Raw genomic sequence first — 22,897 nt, forward strand, 5'->3', positions numbered from 1 at the left:
ATGTTTAGTTGCTTGGGAAAATGTGTTTTGTGGATTGCATTCGTTTCCTATTACCACTGTAACAAGTTACCACAAATTTAGTGGCTTAAAGCAGCACATACTGTCTTACAGTTCTGGAGGTCAAAAGTTCAAAATGGGTCTCCCCAGAATTTCAAGGTATTAGTCCATTGTTTTCTAGCTTTCAGTCTTCATACTCTTAAGATGTCTGTAGTCTTTCTTATTCCCAGTCCTGTGTATGTCACCTGTTTTTCTTCCTAGAAGTTTTTAGAATTTTTCTTATCTCCAGTGTCCAAGAATTTCTGTTATTACCTTTCAGTTTATGTAAGTTTTTGAATGATTATGTTCATTGTTTGATAGTCCTTCTAGTCTCTAAACCTGCATCCTTCATTTTTGGGAAATTTTCTTGTATTATTTCATGATAATTTCCCCTCTTTTTTTCCTCTCTTCACACTCTGATACTGTTAATATTAGGTATTGGATCTTCTGGCTTGAATTTCTAATTCTGTTATCTTTTCCATCTTTGTTTTTTTGCTCTGTCTTTTAGGAGATAGTCTCTATTTATTTTCCAAGCTGTGAAAGATTTTTAAAAATTTATTTTTACATTTTTCATTTCCAAGAGTTTTTACTGTCTAAATTGTCTTTCTTTCTGGTACCTGGTTTTTGCTTAATGGACACATCAGCTTCTGTCTCTGAGGATATTAAATACAAATTTAGTTTTATGTTTTATTTTAAAATTTTCTTTGGGGGGGCCTGGGTGGCTCAGTTGGTTGAGCATCTGACTCTTAGTTTTTGCTCGGGTCATGATCTCAGGGTCGTGGGATTCAGCCCCGAATCAGGCTCCACACTCAGCATGAGGTCTGCTTGAAATTCTCTCTCCCTCTGTCCCTCCTGCGCTTGCACACGTGCTCTCTCTCACTCTCTCCAATAAATAAATAAAATCTTTAAAATTTTCTTTTAGACTTTTTTTCCATGTTGGAAGCTTTCTTGAATGTCGGGTAACACTTGGGTATTCATTCGTATAGAAGGGTAAGGCACTGAGCAGCTAATTGTAACCTTGAGCAGAAGCCTTTACTGTAGGGTGAAGAGGCAGAGGTTTCATAGGGGAACCCTCAAACGTAAGTATCTTTCAAATCAGTAGCTAGGTTTTTTCTTTGGGGCCAGTTTCCCCTGCAAATACTCCTGTCTCCTTCCTGGGATGTACGAACTTAGTTGTCAGCATTTAGGAACCAGGCAGGAGAAGGGAGGGTGGCTGGAGTTGTTTACCATTTACTAGGGAAACTTCTGTTTCTCTGTTTTTAGTCCTGCAGTTCATTCCCAGCCTGGTGTCCTCCCATCTGGAGCATCTGTGATTTGTTTCCCTGGTAAACGTCAGCCTCTGCTGCGGTAGGGGTGAGGTAGCCATCTGCGTGCTTGGGCTTGCCACACAGTGGGAGGGAGGGGTACCTGCTGCTTAAGAGTTTCAACCATTCTTATCTCCATCTAAACTCCAGCTTTTAAAGAACCCAGAGCCGCCTTCACTTCCTCAACCTTCCCAGGGTTCTCTAAATTGCCTTCCATATTCCTTTCCATTGAGGTCTCATTGAGGATCATGCGTGTTCAATCCATCATGTTTAGCTAGAAGTTTATGTTTTCTATCCTTTTAATTATATTTGATTTTTAAAAATATCTAAAAATCGGGCGCCTGGGTGGCTCAGTTGTTTAAGCCACTGCCTTCTTAACCAGCTGCCTTCGGCTCAGGTCATGATCCTGGAGTCCCGTGTGGAGTCCCACATCGGGCAGGAAGAAGCAGGGAGTCTGCTTCTCCCTCTGACCCTCCCCCCCTCATGCTCTCTCTCTCAAATAAATAAGTACAATCTTTTAAAAACAAAAAACAGTAAAAATATTTTATGAAAAAAAATCTAGAAATCATTTGGTTTTTGAGTTTACTTCTTCTAGTTAAGAGTCAGCAAACTTTCCCTAAAAGGACCGGATAGTATTTTAGGCTTTAATGGCCGTATACAGTCTGTTTTCATGTTCATTCTTTTTTGTTTGTTCAGTTTTGCTTTTTGTTGTTTTACAACCCTTAGAAAACATAAAATTCAGGGGCGCCTGGCCAGCTCAGTCGGTGGAACATGCAGCTCTTGGTCTCGTGAGTTCAAGCCCCACGTTGGTGGCAGAGATGACTTAAAAATAAAATCTTTAGGGGTGATTGGGTGGCTCAGTTGGTTAAGCATCAGACTCTTGATTTCGACTCAGGTCATGATCTCAGAGTTGTGAGTTAGAGCCCCACATCGGGCTCTGCGCTGGGAGCAGTGGAGCCTGCTTAAAATTCTCTCTCTTCCTCCCTCTGCCCCTCCCCACTCTAAAAATAAAATAAAATAAAAGCCCTTCTTTGCCCACAGATCTTTCAGAAACAGCTGTGGGCAGAGCTGGTCCAGTTTGCCGACCCCTGCTTTAGTCTGTCTCCTTTAACCTGGCTTTTATTGGTCTTTGGTTTTATAGAAAATAAACTTTTTTTTAATAATTGTTGCTGACCAATGCCAACAAGTGATCTCATTCAGTCCACTCAAATGAAAATGACTCACTTTGCAGTCACGCTTCACTTAGGTGGTAGAAGTGGTCACTGTCTGCTTCTCATGGGTACCTGAAAAATAGCTCTGCAGCTTCTTCTAAGCATAATTTACATTTGTCTTTTTGGTTGTCGTAGAAAGCAGAATTCCAAAATTGAATATAACTTTGTAATCATTAAACTGTGAGTGCAGGAACCTAGGTTGATGCCTGTCTATCCCTTTCTGGCAGGACTGGGATAGAACTTTCCTGTAGGAATGTGGTCCTGGTTAAAGATTTTTTAGTTTCGGCACCGCTTTTTCTGTGTAGTTAATGATAGTTATAACTCTCCTGTTAAACGTATTTAATGCCCATAGATCCAAAAATAATTTAGAAGAAAATGATTCCCATCTAACTCAGAAAACTAAACAAAACAAATCCTGGGATGTATGAACCAGAAGTATCTGAAGAGTAAAAGAGAAGTAACTTTTTTTTATTATGATACTAATAGTCTGCCTAGTGGTGTAGATTGTGAAGGGTTTTCATTTTCTGCGTTTTCTTTTAAGTTGAGAACATCAGCACAGTGTGTGCTGTCCTGTACTAAGGGTGGTTGGGATTATTTGCACATCCTCCTGTGTTTTGTATATTTCTCAGGAGAATAATTGATTTGTTAATGTTAACCTTGCCCCAAAGTCTGAAATATAAGTTGTCTTGACTTTTTTTAAGGTTTTATTTATTTATTTTTCCGCTCATGCACGAGAGAGAGAGAGAACACGCATGCATGCGTACAAGCATGAGGGGAGGGGGGCAGAGGGAGAAGCAGACTCCTGTTGAGCAGGGAGCCTGATGTGGGACTCGATCCCAGGACCCTGGGATCATGACCTAAGCCAAAGGCAGACGCTTAACTCACTGAGCCACCCAGGCGCCCAAGTTTTCTTGACTTTTTACAAAAAATGTTTGTTGAAAAAAAGCGTGTATGTTTTTAATATGAAAGTACATACACGTATTGAAGAAAATTTGGGAAAATAAAAAATGAATAAAGAAAAGTCTGTAGTCTTGGGCGCCTGGGTGGCTCAGATGGTTAAGCGTCTGCCTTCGGCTCAGGTCACGATCCCAGAGTCCTGGGATCGAGTCCCACATCGGGCTCCCTGCTCCTTGGGAGCCTGCTTCTCCCTCTGCCTCTTTCTCTCTCTCTCTGTCTCTCATGAATAAATAAATAAAATCTTTAAAAAAAAAAAAAAAGAAAAGTCTGTAGTCTTTCAGAAATAACTATTCACAATTTGATGTGTTTCCTTTTCTTTGTTTCGTTGTGTTTTTTTGTTATTGTTTTAGATAAATTTTGTCCCCAACCTGAATAATGATGATTAATTTGAAGATCCAATAATAGAGTTTAAAGAAAAGATTATAGAACAGTTCTTTTTTTTTTTTTAAGATTTTATTTACTTATTTATTTGACAGAGAGCTTGAGAGAGCACAAGCAGGGGGAGCAGCAGAGGGAGAAGCAGGCTCCCCGATGAGCAGGGATCCCAATGTGGGGCTCAGTCCCAGGATCCTGGATCATGACCTGAGCTGAAGGCAGATGCTTAACCAACTGAGCCACCCAGGCGCCCCCAAAGATCAGTTCTTAAAACTGACAAGTGTGTAAATGATTCTACGGAAATGCCAGTACAATTCATAAGAATGGATATACTGTTTTGCTAATTCCCACAGAAACTGACCTATAAAGTTAATGTTTTCTTTAGTGAGATGTGTTGGGTGTGGTTTTGGTGGTACCGGTGAACCAAGCATGGTGCTTAGTGCTGGGGTTCATGGTGGTGAACAGATTTGACTGCTTGACCAGAATTAACACTTAAAATGTATTCCTCTTTTTTTTTCAAGATTTTATTAAAGATTTTATTTCTTTATTCACGAGAGAGAGAGGCAGAGGCAGAGGGAGAAGCAGACTCCCCGCTGAGCAGAGAGCCTGTTGCGAGGCTTCATCCCAGGATGCTGGGATCATGACCCGAGCTGAAGGCAGACACCCAACCAACTGAGCCACCCAGGCACCCCAAAGGATTTATTTTTATTTATTTTTTAAAGATTTTATTTATTTGACAGAGAGGCAGCGAGAGAGGGAACACAAACAGAGAGTGGGAGAGGGAGAAGCAGGCTCCCCGCCGAGCAGGGAGCTTGATGCGGGGCTCAATCCCAGGACCCTGGGATCCTGACCTGAGCCTAAAGCAGACGCTTAATGACTGAGCCACCCAGGTGCCCCTAAAGATTTTATTTTTAAGTAATCTCTGCACCCAACGTGAGGCTCCATCTCACAACCCTGAGATCAGGAGTCCATGCTCTACCGACTGAGACAGCCAGGTGCCCCAAAATATATTCCTCTTTTGAAAAATCCTTTATGGATTGGCAGTATATTCTTAAAATTCTGTCAGGCATAAAAAGGTCAGATGTTAAAATGGCCTTCAGAAATCTGAAACTCACCCTTGATGAGAAACTTTTTAGGGCTGGGGGTCTAACGCCTTGCTGATTAATGAGTAGTTTCCTTGTTTACTCACCAATCCCTTCTTCCCTGCTCCTAGTTCATACTACTGAGTGTTCTGAGTGTTCGAAATAAAGAAGTAAATTTGTTACCTCATAAGAAATGGGCCCTCTCTCCATTAAAATAAGTGTGGTGTAGTCATAGGCTAAAAAGTTCCCCCTTATCCATTAGACCTTTTAGTTTGAAATTCTCTCCCTGCAGCAAGTAAGAATTTGTGTGTGTAGGTTTGAAAATTCCTGTATTACATGACTTATCAGGAAAGTGTTTGGTCTTCCAGTGAGTGGGGTTTCCATCTGATTTTATCTTTATTTACATTTACTTAGGTCAAAGCAACTACTTTCACAGAATTCTGGCTTTTTTTTCCGCCCCCCCCGAAGGAAAAAATAAAATCCCAGGAATACTGACTGAATAAAGCAAGAAACTTGTGCCATGTGCTCTGCCCCTCTCAGGCTCACTACACCTTTCTTGAGTCACCAGCACATAATTTCTTTTTATAAGGCTCAAGATAAAATGATGTAGTTAGAATAGTTCCTTTTTGGTTGTTTTAAAAAACAAAAACCTTCTGGGGCGCCTGGATGGCTCAGTCGGTTGAGTGTCTGACCCTTGGGTTCGGCTCAGGTCATGATCACAGGGTCCTGGAATCGAGCCCCACATGAGGCTGCATGCTCAGCGGGAGTCTGCTTGGCATTCTGTCCCTCTCTCTCAAATAAATGAGTAAATAAAATCTTAAAAGAAAAACCTTAATTCTATTTCAACTGATAGATCAGAAGTTGGAACTCTTCAAATCATCACAAGTTGGTGAAAGTGAGGAGAACTTGTTCTTGGCTATGTTTCTTTTTTTTAGTTTTTAATTTTTTTTTTTTTTTTTTTTAAGTAATCTCCCTACCCAACGTGGGATCGAACTCACACCCTGAGATCAAGAGTCCCGTGCTTCACTGACTGAGCCAGCCAGGTGCCCCTAAGCTATGTTTCTAATGATTATCTGTGACATAATTAACACAAGAAAACTTCTGGTGGTTAATTTGTACAAAATAATGGTAGATGGTTGAGGGTGGTTATACGCATCTTCAAAATTAAAGAAAGGCTTTTTGGTAAATGGTAGCCCACAGTAGCCACTATTGTTTCACACATTTTAACAACCTAACATCTGAGAATAGGGTTTTAAGTAGCTAATTTTGTAAGAAAAATCTTAACTGTAATTTTAAATTTATTTATTTAGAGAAAGAGTGTGGGGGCAGAGAGAGAGACAGAGTGGGGGTGCCGGGGGAGTGGGGAGAGGGAAAGAGAGAGACTCTAAAGCAGGCTCCACGCGCAGCACAAGCTGACTTGGGGCTTGATCCCTCGACCCTGAGATCATGACCTGAGCCGAAATCAGGAGTCAGACACTCCACCGACTGAGCCACCCAGGTGCCCCATTAACTCTAATTTTTTAAAAGGAAGATCTGTAGTATGTATAATCACTCACCCAAATTCTTAAAATTTTATCTTTCTACATTCTCTGTGGTCTTTGGCCACATTGTAGGCATTTTTATGTAATTCTAAACATCATAATTTTTCATTCTACTTACTTTAGTTAGTACATCGTAAACCTGTTCTCTGAAATGCTGTGTAGCCCTTATAATTGCCTTTCTAACAGCTGTATATTCTGTTCCCTGGATTACTGTAATTTAAGTGTTGTGTTATTGTCGAATAGTTAGATTTTTTTAAAATTTAAATAACACAACAGAAGTAGGCATAACACCATTTTTCTTGCCAAGGTAATTTTTCAGGGTTGTATTTCAGAGAGATTTCTTTGGGAAGAGAATGAAATAGCAACTCTTTTGAGCTTCTTGGTTTTTCCATGAAAGACAGTGCGAAGGTATATTTTGGTTTTGTAAACTCCGGTCCATTTTGCTTTATCTTGATTATAGACTGTGATGGAGTTTAACTCAACTCCTGGCCCAGCCTAAGGAGTTGAAACAAGTCTACTTCATTACCTTTTGATCTGTTTTCTTCTAAGTCAGAAGGAAGCTCTAAAATAGTCTTTTCAGTTGGGCGTCTGCCTTTGGCTCAGGTCATGGTCTCGGGGTGCTGGGTTCCAGCCCTGTGTCGGGCTCCCCACTCAGTGGGGAGTCTGCTTCTCCCTCTCCTTCTGCCCATCCCCTGCTGGTGCTCTCCCCCCCCAAATAAAATCTTTAAAAAATAAAATATTTTCTTTATCTCAGTGTAACTGTTCTGCTTTGCAGTATATATATATACACCTGAAATACACACCAGGCTACAGCTGTTGACTGAAGTGCCATGTTATGAATTTGTATTGAACCTCAGTCATTTGTAAGTTACTACATGATGGCAATGAATTTACACTCGGGCTCAGTATGTAGTAAGTTGAAAGTATGAATATAAAAATATTTTCTGTAGTGTCAGTCATTAATTGAAATAGTGTTCTAAGAGTTGGATTTTGAAGTGGGAGTTAGCTTTTCGTTAGTAAATACAGAACCATGATAATCCTGTTCGAAAAGCTTTAGAGGAAGTTACTGCTCTTGGTGCTAATTGTCTAGTGATACTGTTTGCTCAGTAGCAAAGACCGATGGCAGGTCCACAGGTTGCTGAATTGTTCCGATTTTTATTAAATAAGGTCAGTGCCACAGTTTGGTTTTTTCCTCATGTTTATTTTTTCCAAGAATTGCATGAGTTTGTTCTTGCAGAAGAAAAAATTCATATATAAACAAGCATATATACATGGGAAACTCTCCTTCAGTCCTCATCCACTAGTTTTGCTGGTTCTTTCCCTAGAGGCAATCCCTCTTAACAGTTGGGTTTGTTCTTCCACACCTTTTCCTTGGAAAGTTCGGATGTCACAAGGAAGGGTTCAGTTCTCTGAGAGACTCCTTTGGTCTCCCGTCGTGTGACTCCTGGATTTTGTTATTTGCATCTACCTTCACGTAAGGGTACTCAGAGAATATGCATGTGGGTGTGTTTACGTGCTGTGTTTTGTCAGTTCTAAGACTCACTGTTATCTTACATGCTATTATTTAGAAAGAGAAAGCACTCTTGTAACTGTAGAATACTGGGTGTAAAACCGAATCTGATTTAAGAGATGTTAAAGCATGTGGTCGGGGAGCGCTCGAATGGATGGGATAGATTGTGTGCTGCGATCCTGTGTCGTTTTCTGCAGCTTGCTTTTGGCACTTAGTGTTTCCTAGAATTGCTTCATTTATACCACAGTGTGAATATATCACATTATTTAGCAGTCTCTGTTGAGGAACTTGTCAGTTGTTTACGGTAACAAGAAAACAGCTGTATCCCCCAGTATCAAGGACGGGTCACAAGAATTGGAATGACTGGGTCATGGGGTGTGCACATTTTTACTTTTGAAATAAATTGCTAAATTGTCTTCCAAGATAACAGTGTATACTTTCAGCATTAGGATAGGAGAGTGGGTACCTTTGTTTCATTCTTACCAACTCTTCATGTTACCTGACTTGTTTGACCTGTATGACGCCAGAGGCTTTGGTATCTAATGAAAACTTTGCATTTCCTTGACTGGTGAGGTCAAGGATCTTGGGATGCTCGTTGGCAACTTCTGTTTTTTTTTTCCTCTGAGTTTCCTGTTCATAACCTTTAACCCACATTCTTGTCTCCTCAGTGATTTTATTTTGGTGACTACTATGTGCATGGATAAAATACGTAGGCAGTATATACTCCTTTCTACCTTTTTTTAAGTGGTAGTTTCTTTTGTTAGAACCAGTCAGTAATTAATGCTACCATTTATCAGAGAAGCAGAACTATTCTCTAAGGATTTCCCATTTTTACCAGCACCCACTTTCATACGGCTTTGAATGGTGGTCGTAGCGAAGTCTTTACAGGTCAAAGCTGGCTTCACTCTTCATTGCCCGTTGGAGCCTGCCAGAGCCAACCATGCTATGGAGGAGGGGAAAGGATCTGATGGCTGTCATCGATGCTATCCCATCACCTCTGAAGGAGCAGTGGACTCCTTACTTCCTTGATGAACAGAGAGGTTCAGTGTCTGACAGCTAGGAAAGGTCTGAGAGGAGATTTACCTCTTGTTTCAGAGCCCCTTCACCACATCGCACTGCCTCAGTGGGACCGATGCATTTGACTATAGCCTTTCAAGGTACGCGTAACCTCTTATGCGTGATCATCTTAAAGGTGACTGATGCAAAATTATTTTTTAAACTTTTAAAAAACGATTGTTACACAACTTTTGATATGGGTAGAAGATGTCCAGCAGGACGGTTTGTGTGTCTGACTGTTAGCTTGACAGATGGGTTTCTCTGTAGAAGTTTGAACGTAAATATTGGTACTTGGCTTCATGGAAAAAAATCTCTGCATAAAGGATTTCTGTCTTAGGCTCCAACTGTTAAAATTTTGTATTTGAAATACAAATGCCACCATAAGATTTGTATCCATCACAGGCTGTGTGTGACATCCCTTACAGTGGACCTTCAATGTAGAACACCAAAAATACGTTTTTTGCCAATTCTAATTCTTTTCATGTTTCTTTATCTTGCAGAAAAAGATGGCAAAGCCTTTCATCCAACTTATGAGGAAAAACTGAAGCTTGTGGCACTGCATAAGCAGGTTCTTATGGGTCCATATAATCCAGACACTTGTCCTGAGGTTGGATTCTTTGATGTGTTGGGGAATGACAGGAGGTAACCGTGTTTTGTTGTATAATGACCTTAGAGTAGTGTTGAGAAGAGCGCAAAGCGAATCGGTTAAGATGCGAACGGCTGGTTCCTTAGCTTAGAGGAAGACTGAAACAGCCATTTTTGCTTGCAGCTTCTGGAGCCTTCAGATGTGTATCTGTTTTTGGCTTGGAGAGGTTTATGGATAAATAATATGGAAGAAGTTTACTCATCTGATTATGAACATAAGACAAGTACAACTTCATTTGTTTCTTCCTAAATAACATTAAAAGCAGCCACTTAAAATACACAATCACTGCTTTCCTTACTGGGATATACACAGAGTGGTGGCAGAAAACAGTGCCCTGAGGGCTGTATTCAGTTAAGACTAAAATGTGACGAAGGAAAGTCAGACTCAGATACCCCTTTGCTTGTACGGAAGTTACCAGTGGTGCAGCTGGACTGCAGTCAGCAGTAGGTGTGGGTTGTGTGTGGCACACGTAATTTAATACATCAGTAATGCCTACTTGTTGAGACTTGAGTTTTGAGCCTTTTGCTTATGGTAGAATCATTCTGCATTTTAGTTGTTGAGAATTTTTCACGTCTAGGCTTAAATTAAATCACATTCTTACTCTCTTAGGAAGAGGCAGTAATGACTTTTCTTGTTATTCCTTCCAGGAGAGAATGGGCGGCCCTGGGAAACACGTCTAAAGAGGACGCCATGGTAGAATTTGTCAAGCTCCTAAATAGGTGTTGCCATCTCTTTTCAACATATGTTGCATCCCACAAAATAGAGAAGGAAGAACAAGAAAAGAAAAGGTGAAGTTCGAGGATACGGTGTACTTTATTCCTGTGCAGCCCCGGTCCTGATGCTTTGCCTTACGGAGTATCTGTTCTAGATCACATGTCCCACTGCCTGTGGATCTCCACTTCCCTTTTTTTTTTTTTTTTAAAGATTTTATTTATTTTTAGAGAAAGAGAGCGCATGAGCAGGGGGAAGGGCAGAGGGAGAGGGAAAGAGAATTTCAAGCAGACTGAGCGCAGAGCCTGACGCAGGACTTGATCTCACGACCCTGAGATCGTGACCTGAGCTGAAATCGAGTCAGATGCTTAACCGACTGAACCACCCAGGCGCTCCCGGGCCCCCACTTCTTAAGACAGTTGTTCAGACCTGGTGGTATGAGAACATATTCGTACTAGGAGTTTGGGGGGCAAGGGGCTACTGCTTCCATCTGGTGGCAACATTCCTCTTGTCCTGGTTACACCGAGGTTTTGAGCAAGCTCCACCGTAGCTCTCCCCTCCCAAAGGGAAATACCCTTTGCTGTTGTTTCCCTTGAGCTTCTAGAACGTTATGCTCCATATCCTGGCTGTCACCTGTACTACGTGGTAGGCCTTATGGAGACATTCATATTGGCTCTGGCTCCCAGGTGGCTTATTAATTATTTCCAGGGGGTGGGTGGGAATGCTGCTGAATACACTATTTATTTTGATGGGATTTTTTGTCATGACGGGAATTCAACAGCATTACAGTTAACACATTATTATTTTTTTAAAGATTTTATTTTATTTATTTGAGAGAGAAAGCACAAGCCGGGAGAGAGGCAGAGGGAGAGAGAGAATCCCCAGCAGACTCCCTGCTGAGTGCAGAGCCCGACAGCAGGGCTCAGTCTCATGACTCCGAGATCACGACCTGAGCCGAAACCAAGTTGGATGCTTAGCCGACTGCGCACCCAGGTGCCCCCAGTTAACACCTTATTTATCTAGAGGTTATATTTTCAATAACTTTGATTATCTGAAATATGAGAGTAATGAAAATGACACTATAATGCCATTTTTTCCCTCAGATACTTGCTTTAGAAACCGTTGGTTCTCTGCTTTCCTACCTTAACCAGGACTGGAACAGAAAACAGCCTGATAGGAAGAAGACAGAAACCATCAAAATAGACACAAGAATTATAAAAAAAGCATAGCAGTAGGGGCCACGGATAAGAAGATAAACTCTCCGTCACAGTATTAGGTCTGTACTTGTAGCTCACGGTATTAGGGCGCGGACGGCTCTTCAGTGTGTAGCCGTAGCTCACGGTGTTAGGGCGCGGACGGCTCTTCGGTGTGTACTTGTAGCTCACAGTATTAGGGAGCGGACGGCTCTTCGGTGTGTGGCTGTAGCTCCTGAGTCGTCAACAGATAGCACTACGTGTAATTTATTCCTGTTTAAGGTGATAGGAAGTAGTTTAATACATTTTCAGGGGCGCCTGGGTGGTTCAGTTGTTAAGCATCTGCCTTCGGCTCAGGTCATGATCTCAGGGTCCTGGGATCGAGCCCCACATTAGGCTCCCTGCTCAGCGGGAAGCCTGCTTCTCCCTCCCCCACTCCCCCTGCTTGTGTTCCCTCTCTGGCTGTGTCTCTCTCTGTCAAACAAATAAATAAAATCTTAAAAAAAAAATACATTTCCAGAAGATATTTATCCAAAGGAAGATTGTAATTTTATCCAAAGGAAAAGTTTTGATTCGGGCAAAACTTTTGGGTCCCTCTCAGGTCCTGGCGGAGCTCTTTGGGAGTTTTGTGCTATCACTTTACTATCGATCAATAAACCTTGCTTTGCTGCTCAAAAAAAAAAGTTATGATTTTTAGTGGAAAATTGAATATTTAAGTTAGTAGTCATCTTAACATGTAAAATTGCGTTTTTCCTTTTAAAAATGTACTTCTGGGGACTCAGTCATTAAGCGTCTGCCTTCGGCTCAGGTCATAATCCCGGAGTCCCTGCTCAGCGAGGAGTCTGCTTCTCTCTCTCCCTCTGCCCCTGCTCATGCTCGGTCTCTCACTCTCTCTCAAATAAATAAAATCTTTTAAAAAAATGTACTTCTTTCATGAGATGAAATCCATCTGGTGCCCTTTAAAAGCATTTAAGCCTAGACTTCCTCAGTCCTACAGGCCCAGCTCTGGCTGTGGAACATCTTGCCCTGTCCCAGCTGTGACAGATTGGAAGTAGGTCACTTCTTATTGCTGTTTTGAGCCTTGGCTGTGCCTCTGATGTGCTGTTCATCACTTACAGGAGTACGGGGAGGAAAACGGGGTAAGCCGAGCAGTTCTTGTGGTAGGACCAAGAAATGGTGTCCCCTCAGATCCTCAGAGACCACCTGCGTCTCATCCTCAGCTGTCCTGCCCTCCATACCGCGCTCAGCCGGCAAGGCACCCGCTCCTCCTGCCGTGGGATCTGTGCTCGCCCCGGGAAAGGAGCCGAGAGCAGGAGAGAGCTGGAGAGAGGCAGCACCTGCATTTCCACTCTTCTTTATCTCTTTTAAATTCAAAGCTTTGACGTTTTTTAAAATTTCAGAAGTAATATACAGATACATGCGATATAAATATTTTTCATTTATGGCAGTATGTGACACACAGACTGAAAACCTTCCCTCCCACCTTGCTTTTAATCGCTCTCTTCTCTCAGTAGATGAGAAAGGACACATTTAAGGTGTATTTTAAAGACTTATTTGAGAGAAAGTGTGTGGGGGAGGGACAGAGAGAGAGAAAGTTTAGCAGAATTCTGTGTTAGGCCTAGAGCCTGATGGGGGGCTCCATCCCAGGACCCTGAGATCATGACCTGAGCCGAAAGCAAGAATTGAACACTGAACCGACTGCGCCACCCAGGCTCCCCCAGTTAAGGTGTTTCTTTGTAGACCTTTTCCTGTTATTTCCTTCCTCTTTTCATTAAACCAAGTATATTGAATGTCTGTGTCGGGCCACATAGTCGTTTTTTTTTTTCTGGCCACGTGGCATTTTGGGGTGCCTTATTCATTTTAGACTCATGAGTTGAGGGCTTGTTCTTTCTAGTACTGTGCTCAGCTCCGAGGTTGGAGTACTGGGAGATAGGCACCTTTTGCCCTCGTGGAGCACAGACTTTGAGGGTAGGCAGGCATGTGGCTGAATTTCTCGCACAAGCTTAATTACAACCACAGCAAACAGTGGGAACGGAAAGCCTGTGACGCTGTGAGGGTAGGTGAGGAAACCTTCAGGGTGGGCATATCATGATCTCAGTGGTCTCTTACTGGTGAACACCTTTCTCTTCTGCGCAGCCGGAATTATTTCTGCCATGTTCTTGCGGACTGTGAGATTGACCCCACCGGATAAATTTCTACTAGCCGAGTGTATGCATCTCAAATTTCGATAATACGACCGCTTCGTTCTCTCCGAGTTGTGTCAGTTTTCACTGGGAAATAAAGTCTTCGGTGATGTTTAAGCAGGATTCGTTGTACGGGGTTCACTGTGTCTGTCCTTGCTTGTAGGAAGGAGGAGGAGGAGCGGAGGCGGCGCGAAGAGGAAGAAAGAGAGCGTCTGCAGAAGGAGGAGGAGAAGCGCAGGAGAGAGGAGGAGGAAAGGCTGAGGCGGGAGGAAGAGGAGAGGAGGCGAGTAGAAGAGGAGAGGCTTCGGCTGGAGCAGCAGAAGTAAGCGGGTCGGACTGCTGGTGCTGCAGTGTGAGAGCCGGGCCGCCACGGCCTCCAGGCGCCGCGCCTTGGGAGAACTCTGTGACTTGTGCGCTAGGAGGTGCACGCCTCTCAGCTCCCACCGTTTGTACCGGTGGTCAGTCCCGTTCCCCGGAGGGCCTCGGCTCAAGTTTCAGTGGGTGGCGAACAGGAAAGGGCTTGGGGTTAGCTGCCAGGACCCAGGGACTAGAGCGGGAGCTGAGGTGGCTTGCTGGCTCTGTCCCTGGGTCCAGGTGATCTTGTCTTGATTCCCAGTTGTATGTCTGTCTCGTCCCTTCTGTTCTCTGCCTTGGGGACACGAGGCTGTCCCGGTGTGGATTGGTGTGGTCTGGGATTTCATGCGTCCGCCAGACTGGCCGGAATTGGAGAGAGCCCCAGTTACAGAGTCCCAGGACAGAGGATGGGACCTGAAACTGTTTCTCGTTCAGGGTTGTGAGAGCAGCTGTGTCACAAGGGACTGGTTCTTCAGGAGGGAGCTCTGGGGACAGGGAGGAAGGGGTTGACACTGCACGTGTGGGAGGAAGGTCTGAGGTGTGGGCGGGTGGTGGCATCTAGAGGAAACCAGAGAGCATGACAGTCCCTTGATGTCTCGTTATCTCAGCGGCTCCTTAGAAAGGTTTCAGTGCTAGTCACAGAGCAACCCAGGGCCTTATTCCACTTCGGGGAGAGACTAGGAATGCTACACCTTTGGGAGCAGGCAGCGTCCTGGATGGGCCCAGTGTCGGGTTCAGTGCAGGACTTTGTGAGATTTTGCTTTATTTCATCTGTCTACTTATTTTTCTGTCTATTGAGAGATGGCTTTCTGAACTTTGTTAAGTTGGTCACATAACTGAGGTAGGAAGCCTGTGGTGCCTGTAGGAGAGAAAATGAGATTTGTAATAACAGAAATTACTGTCTCTAAATCAAGTGTGCCCAGGTACTATTTTCAGTGTTGTTCTGGAAGGCAGCCTTTATTTATTTATTTGACAGAGAGAGAGAGAGAGAGAAAGAGCACAAGCAGGGAGAACAGCAGAGGGAGAGGGAGAAGCAGACTCCCCGCAGAGCAGGGAGCCTGACATGGGGCTCAATCCCACGACCCAAGCCAAAGGCAGATGCTTAACCGACTGAGCCAATCAGGCGCCCCGAAGGCAGGCTTTAAATGAAATGCCTGAGAGCTGCAGAGTTTCCCTGGCTTTACTTATATTTACCAGGGCCGCTCGTGACACGTTCTGATTTCTGTCCTTCCTCTTTCTGCTCTCTGGGTGTTCAGGTAGAGAAGCCATGGCCGGCAGCTGAATGTTACTGTCATTGTCGTGTCGTGTCCCCCCCCCCACACACACCCCCACCGTAGATGACAGGGCACCCTCTGACAGCATCCTGCTGGGAGTCCGCGCTGATGCCGGCCTGCCTGACCGCGTCCCGGCTCTGGCTGCTCCCACAGAGTGATCTCGGGCAAGTTCCCGAACGCCGGCACCGCCTCCCGTCTGAAGCCTTGTCTCCGCCCAGGTGGCTGGTACCTGCAAGCAAATGGCGCCTGGTGCACAGTCAGGGCCCGGCGACCATTTGTAGTTATGATGGGGACGATGGGGATCCGACGCGGGAATCCTTCTCCCTCTCCATCCCAGATTTTCCTTGAAAACCCTCGGTGAAAAGTGAGAGAGAAGCCCAGTGTCTTCTCTGAAGCCTTTCTTCTGGGCCCGCAGCACATGCGGGTGGGAAGGCATTCCCGGCTCAGTCTTTGAGCAGGGTGACCAGTGGTACAGATCAGCCACGAGGCCGTCTGCTCTGGCCGTGAGCTATGGCCCGTGGCCCGACGAGTGTGTGTCTCTGGTGTTTCAGGCAGCAGATCATGGCGGCCCTGAACTCGCAGACGGCCGTGCAGTTCCAGCAGTACGCGGCGCAGCAGTACCCGGGCAGCCTGGACCAGCAGCAGCTGCTCGTCCGCCAGCTGCAGGAGCAGCACTACCAGCAGTACATGCAGCAGCTCTACCAGGCCCAGCTCGCCCAGCAGCAGGTGCGCCGGGGCTCCCTCCTCGCCTTGCTCAGCCGCTCTGCGCCGTTAGCCTCAAAGGAGAATGTGACGCATGGGGGCCTTGTGGGGAGACTCGGGGTGCACCGGCAGTTATGAAAGCAGACAGGTGACGTGGAGGCAAAAAATGACAGTCTGGGGCAGACTCTGTTGGTGATCCTGGGTAACTCGTGTTCAAGTTGGGTTGCCGTGTCCTTCAGGCGGTGGGCGGGCCTTGGCCGGGGCTGCTGCCTGTGGGAGAACCCGTTCCCTCAGGCTGTCGGCAGGTTTTGCGGGCTGGCCATCTAGATGTTTGCGTGAGGTGCTAGAGCAAGACCGTGCCCCCCTGCACCACAGTGCCAGTCCTCCTCCAGCTCCCCACCCCCAGGGACTTGGCTTCCACCGGGAGTAGGTGGCGAGGTGTGAAGAATGTGGGGTGAAGAGGAGCAAGGTAACACTTGGATTTGGTCCTGGCTTTGCCGTTATCTTGTTTGATATTAGGCAAGTTACCTACTGCTCTGATTTTTCTGCCTTTTCTCCCAGTGAGCGGGAATGGGAGAAAAAAATCCCGGTACCGGCCCCGCTCACCTTACTGAACTCTCAGGGGACCAAAATGAGAAAAAGAGTTGCTCTGTGAAAGTGTTGTGTACGTACAGCAGGTCGCTGATCTGTGTTCCCTTTTCACACCGGGCAGAGGCACTCATGCCTTCTTGGGGTTAATCTGGCAAAGTTTTACTTCCTTACTTTCCATTTAGAAAGTAGTTATGACCCGTCAGTCCACGGGAAGAAAGTGTGCAACATTATAGTTGCTCAGTGTTTCTTGTCAGATGAAGTGATCTTGATTGTTTTGCCAACCTCTTTAAATTCTCTGAAAATTAATGTCCTTACTTAAAATACCTTTTCCCTTGAAGTTGAAAAGCCCTGCAGATTTTGTGTCGTTCATAAGCTGAAAAGGATGTCACCCCAGAGTTTATTCAGGACAGTAAGTGGCTTTTCTGAGGGATTTCTTTTCTGTCCTGGAAAGCCTGTTTCTGCTTGAGCGTACCACTCCCTCTTCCTGCTTGTAGGGCTTTGAGATGGGTTTTGAGATGATTTTCCAGTGGGATAGCTCACACGCCCTGCCCTGTTTATAGGTTGCTGTCATTTAGTGAGAACAAAGTTGGTCAAGTAGGGCAAACCAAGAATCTGTGGAAGAGAAGGATCTGGAATCCGTAATTTAGATTACAGTGATGAAACTCGGTTTTACACGTTGACTGGTGGTCTCTGGGAATGGAGAAGGAAAGGCACTGGGGAAGGAACATAAAGTAGTGGTTTTTTTTATACGTACTGAGCAAAATGACAAAGTGCTAACACTTTGTTCATTTGGAGGTGTAGTTACGTGGGTGTTTGTTCCTCTACCTTTCTGTGCTTTTAAAACCTTCCCAAAGTACAGATGAGAGATGATGTAAATAAATCATAATGATTTGCTGTCTGTAATAGATGTATATTCGTGGGCAGTGGGATCCCTAAGGGAGTTGTTCACTCTGCTGGAGGATTTCAAGCATGGCCTCCTGGAGAGCGGCCATCTGAGCTGGGCCTGCTGATCATCCACGGAAATGCTTTTCTAGCTGTCCTGTCGCACAGTGAATGTTCTGAGTGTGCCGACTTGTTTTGGTTGTATGCACTTTTTCGGGAAGCTGGTACTCTTTCTAGAAAACTCGTGGGAATGACCAAGAATCTAGGCCTTGAAAGGAGATATTTTAAAATCTAACATGTATTATCAGCCTCTGTTAGCCGCAGAGGAAAGCGTGGCTGTTTGTGGAAGTAATTGGATTGTAGATGATAAGTTAAATTTGTGTACAGGTATGTAGAAATATGTCATTATCCCTAAACCGTGAGATTATAAAGGCTTTTTTCTTTTGTTTTTTCTTTGTTTCATTATTTTATTTTTTACTTTTGTAAACATAAGCTCACTTATGACTTCATGTTTTAATTTAGAGTTACTTAAATGCCCAAATGTTCATCAACAGTAAAATGGATAAATTTTGTATCTTCACGATGGAATATCGTAGCAGTGCAGACAAACAAAATACAATTACTTATGTAACCTTATGGATGAAACTTGCAAAAATAATGTCAAGTAAAAGAAGCCAGACACAAAAAAGAACATTTATTACACAATTCCATTTATATAACGTCGAAAAACAGGCAAAGTAAATCTGTAGTGTTTTAAGTCAGATTAGTTGTTACCCTTGCAGCACGGGTTGGGGAGTGTGTCAAAAGGAGGACTCTGGGTGCAGTTAATGTCTTGACCTGGTGTTGCTTACATGGGTATGTTTATTTTATGAAGAATGATCAGGTTGTACTTTTGTGTATGATTTGTACATGTTCCTCTATGCATAATTCAAAGTTTCTCCAAAAGTTGCTTAAGTAACAACATTTAGGTATATCTGATAATACTAATATCCGTCTTGATAGAAGAGGGGAATGTCCCCAAATAGTTGTTCTTTGTGTTTAAGATGTTTTTACTCTTCCCTTTTGACTTGGGACATTTTGATTCCATTTTTATGAATGTACATTATTTTAATAACAGTGATGAATTGTCATTAAGAAAGTATTTTGGCCTCAGGCTCCATTTTGTAAGCCTGTTTAATTCTTGGGTTGATATCTTTTATAACATGATTAACAGTTTTCAGTTCAGTTGTGATGTTTTTCTGTGTATAGTTTATGGTGAAGATTTCAGTTATTGATTTTGTCCATATTAGAGTAATTGCCCATATTTGATTGATTACTTTGGGGTCCCATATCGGATTTTACTAATTACAGCTTTTGCCTTCGTGAATTTTCCTCTGTGATCATTTATTACTACCAAGTTTAATTTTCCTGATTCGGATTTTATGTATCTGAATTTTATCAAGATTTTCTTCTGTCGGCTTTAAGAACAAATATTACTGTGTTCAATTTTTGCATATAATTTTCTTTGGGGTTGATTATTTCTATCTACTTTAATTTTTCCTGGTTGGTTTTTCTAATGATCCTTAGGTCACAAAAACGTGACCCAGGTTTTTGTCTGTGATAATTTTTCAGCATTTTTAGCTGCTGGCTCGGTATTGTCCTACTAATACTCATCATAGATAAAATAAAACTGATAAAGTCTATTACTGATTTTTTTTTTTAAAGATTTTATTTGACAGAGCAAGAGAGCGCACAAGCAGGGGGAGGGACAGACAGAGGGAGAGGGAGAAGCAGACTCCCCACCGAGCAGGGAGCCCGACATGGGGCTCCATCCCAGGGCCCTGGGATCATGACCTGAGCCAAAGGCAGACGCTTCACCGACTGAGCCCCCCAGGCGCCCCATTAGTAATTTCTTGAAGCACAGTGCTTTAGTAGGACAAAAACACAGGGTCAGAGTGCATTCCAGGGCAAGTGTCCTATCCTTAGCCGTCTGGTCAGTGTGTCTTCACTGTTTCTCCACTTGTAGGCAGCCTTACAGAAACAGCAGGAAGTAGCAGTCGTGGGGGCTTCTCTGCCTGCGTCATCAAAAGTGAACGCAGCGGCACCGGGCGATAGGATGTCAGTCAACGGACAGGCCAAAACTCACACTGACAACCCAGAGAAAGAACTTGAACCAGAAGCTGCGGAAGAAGCCGTGGAGAATGGACCCAAAGGTATGGTTTGGTGTGTGTGTGTCCATCCAGATGTCATAACTGAGATTCATGGAAAGCAAGGCATGAGTCAGGCTCACTGGCTTTGGAGAGCAATCACATATTTGTGAGAGTTGAATGCTTTTGTACCCTTTTGAGTCTGAATCCGATGCCTCTGGTGACCCTTAGAATAGGCAGAGAAGAGCACGTCAGAGGACTTTTGGACACTTCGGGTTGTGTATTGGTTGTCTGTTGCTATGTGACAAATCGTACCCCGATTTAGCAGCTTCCAGTAACAGCCGTTTATTGTCTCACACAGTGGGTGAGATTACTGGGGTTTCAGGAAGCAGCTTAGCTGAGCGGTGGTGGTTCTAGTCCCATGGGGTTTCAGTCACGATGCTGGCTGGGACTGGAGTCGGGTGGACGCTCCACGGGCACCAGAGGCTCTGCTTCCACGGTGCTTCCCTCCATGACTGGCAAGCTGGTGCTGGCTGTTGGCAGGAGGCCACAGTTCCTTGCCTTGCGAAGCCTGTCCTTCGGGCTGAGTGTCCTGGACACAGTGGCTGGCTTCCTCCAGAGCACGTGATCCGAGGGGACAAGGCAGAATGGCAGTGTCTTTCATGCTCTAACTTTGGAAGTCCTACATTGGCACTTGCATGGTATTCTGTTGGCCACACATACCAACCCTGGTACATTGTGGCTGGTGACCTCCCAAGTGTGTGAATACCCAGACGTGAGCATCACGGGGTCAGGGGCATCTTGGAGGCTGCCTGCCAACTATTGCAGTATTTTTTGAGACTAAAGGACCAGAAGATAACTTAGCATTTTCAAAGGTCTAGCTTTTTATGGGCAGCTCATTCGTTCCTTCAGCAACTGACTGAAGATTTTCTGAGCATAGGGGGACAGTGTGAGGCTGTCCCCTCACACAAGGACGACACACAAGATGCAAACCATAGGGGCGCCTGGGTGGCTCAGTCGTTAAGCGTCTGCCTTCGGCTCAGGTCATGATCCCAGGGTCCTGGGATCGAGTCCCACATCGGGCTCCCTCCTCAGCGGGAAGCCTGCTCTCCCTCTCACACTCCTGCTGCTTATGTTTCCTGTTCTCGCTGTCTCTCCCTCTCTGTCAAATAAATAAATAAAAACTTTAAAAAAAAAAAAAAGATGCAAACCATAGCCACGTAAGGGCTGTGGTGGGGAGAGAGGCACTGTGTAGGTCGAGAGTGTGTGATGCGGGGATTGTGACCGAGTGGCAGAGGTCAGCAGAGGCTTCCTGGGGAAGAGATGCCTGAGCCGAGAAAGCCGAAGCAAGACTACACACTAAGGTGGGCTGGGTGGCGGTGTGGTTCATAAGGAAGTTGGTTTCAGACATCTGCCTTGTCTTTTTAGAGTAAGTAACAGAAAACAGCTTTGGATAAGATCTTGAAAATCCCATGGTTTAACCTCTCTTCCCTTTTATCCTTATAAGAGTTTATCAGTATTTTTTTTTTTTAAAGTAACCTCCACACCCAGTGTAGGGGCTGGAACCATGACCCCAAGGTCAAGAGTCACAGGCTCCGCTGGCTAAGCCAGCCAGGTGCCCTAGGTCTCCCAGTATTTTCAAATGAATCTTTTGTTAAAGGTTCTGCGACCGTGTCTGAAAAACCTGCTGAGTGGTCTGGTGCACATAGACGCTGCTCAGCAGGAAGACTTTCCGCCTTTCTGTTCGGTCCCTAGCGGTGCCATCCTGCCCACGTTTTTCTGCTTCCGTGAGCTCTTTTAGAATAGCCCCTGGGACTTCGGGATCCTCAGAGGTCAAGGCTTTTACTTTTTTTGACAGAGAGCCTGAAGTCAAAGCCCAGCTTTCTTTGTCCAGATCCAAAAGTGAGTTTATACCTAAGTCCAGATACTCTTCATTATTAGGTTTCCCTGGCTCCAGCTAGGAGGTTTCCAAGGTCAGTCTCCAATCCCCGTACGTAATCAGAGTGTAGAGAAAAATCTCTTCTGAGATTGTGGATTGCGTGTGTTCCTTGAAGTGGTGTGGTGACCTTTGATGCCTGGTGACTTCGGTAAATGCTGCAGTTCGGGGGGGACACTTGGCTGGGGAGCCTGGACGTTCCTCTGAGTCCCTGACCCTCAGGGAGACCAGATGGCACGTGGCGCCTCACTGCGGCCGGGCGGGGTCCCGTGCGAGTTGGCCGCCTGCAGGTGAAGGCTCATCCTCTTCAGCGTAATTCTTGTTGCCTTTAGAATCTCTTCCAGCGATAGCAGCTCCGTCCATGTGGACCCGACCCCAGATCAAAGACTTTAAAGAGAAGATTCGGCAGGATGCAGACTCCGTGATTACAGTGGGCCGAGGAGAAGTGGTCACTGTTCGAGTCCCCACCCATGAAGAAGGATCATACCTCTTTTGGGAATTTGCTACAGACAATTATGACATTGGCTTTGGGGTGTACTTTGAATGGACAGACTCTCCAAACACTGCCGTCAGCGTGCACGTCAGCGAGTCCAGTGATGACGACGAGGAGGAGGAAGGTAGAGCAGTGGGGCCGTGCTGACGAGTGCTGGGGTGTGTGTTGGCGAGAAGGGCATGGTTCCTATGTCAGCCGCCCTTATCCCGGTTAACTCTTTCTGGACAGGGATTCATCTCTTCAGAAGTGGGACCTCAGCTGGAAAGGCTGAGAGACAGGCCAGCCTCTCAGAAGGGACTGGGGTCCGAGCGTGCCATTGTTTTAGTGCTTGGCGGGTCTGTCTGGCAGTGTGTTACGTGTTATGTTACTGGTTGCTCAGTACTGATTTACTTCCAGCACTTTGTGTTGGAAAGCCAAATGTGCAAGATCATTTTGAAAAATTTTAAAAGAGCAAGTAAGAAATTCTGCCAACTCTGGAGTTTATTTAAATTTACAATTCTGATATTAGCTTTTTAGGTCGTTACTCTAAGATTTTTTTTTTTTTTTTAGTGTAAATACAGAAACTCATACCGGAACATCGTACCTAAAAAAAAAAGTCAGCTGTTCTTACTTTCTCCCAAGTGGACAAAATGGAGTGTTTCCAAGAACAGTCTAAACTCTCTCGGTCTAGGAAGTAGGTTATAAAATGTATGCATATTAATGGAGAAGATGGTCTCCTTAATTTTGTTTTGCAG

At 44.6% G+C, this 22,897-nt stretch overlaps 1 protein-coding gene across 2 annotated transcripts in view; it reads left to right on the plus strand.

Moving 5' to 3' along the window:
- The window catches only part of ACBD3 (acyl-CoA binding domain containing 3), a 36,134-nt gene that overhangs the window by 8,393 nt on the left and 4,844 nt on the right, over positions 1 to 22,897 (plus strand). Inside the window, exons 2-8 of one of the 2 annotated variants that reach the window (XM_088017191.1) lie at positions 9,112 to 9,173; positions 9,573 to 9,714; positions 10,366 to 10,506; positions 13,969 to 14,127; positions 15,985 to 16,159; positions 19,614 to 19,800; positions 22,003 to 22,287. In XM_088017191.1, the coding sequence (XP_087873317.1) occupies positions 9,149 to 9,173; positions 9,573 to 9,714; positions 10,366 to 10,506; positions 13,969 to 14,127; positions 15,985 to 16,159; positions 19,614 to 19,800; positions 22,003 to 22,287 (1,114 nt within the window). In that variant the 5' untranslated portion in view covers positions 9,112 to 9,148. The remainder of the gene's footprint in view (positions 1 to 9,111; positions 9,174 to 9,572; positions 9,715 to 10,365; positions 10,507 to 13,968; positions 14,128 to 15,984; positions 16,160 to 19,613; positions 19,801 to 22,002; positions 22,288 to 22,897) is intronic. The other variant, XM_028111667.2, reaches the window with a different exon arrangement.

The sequence above is a fragment of the Eumetopias jubatus genome, unplaced genomic scaffold (genome assembly GCF_037043125.1).
Source record: "Eumetopias jubatus isolate StellerSeaLion01/CBP00866 unplaced genomic scaffold, mEumJub1_p1.0 scaffold_12, whole genome shotgun sequence".
Taxonomy (NCBI): Eukaryota; Metazoa; Chordata; class Mammalia; order Carnivora; family Otariidae; genus Eumetopias; species Eumetopias jubatus.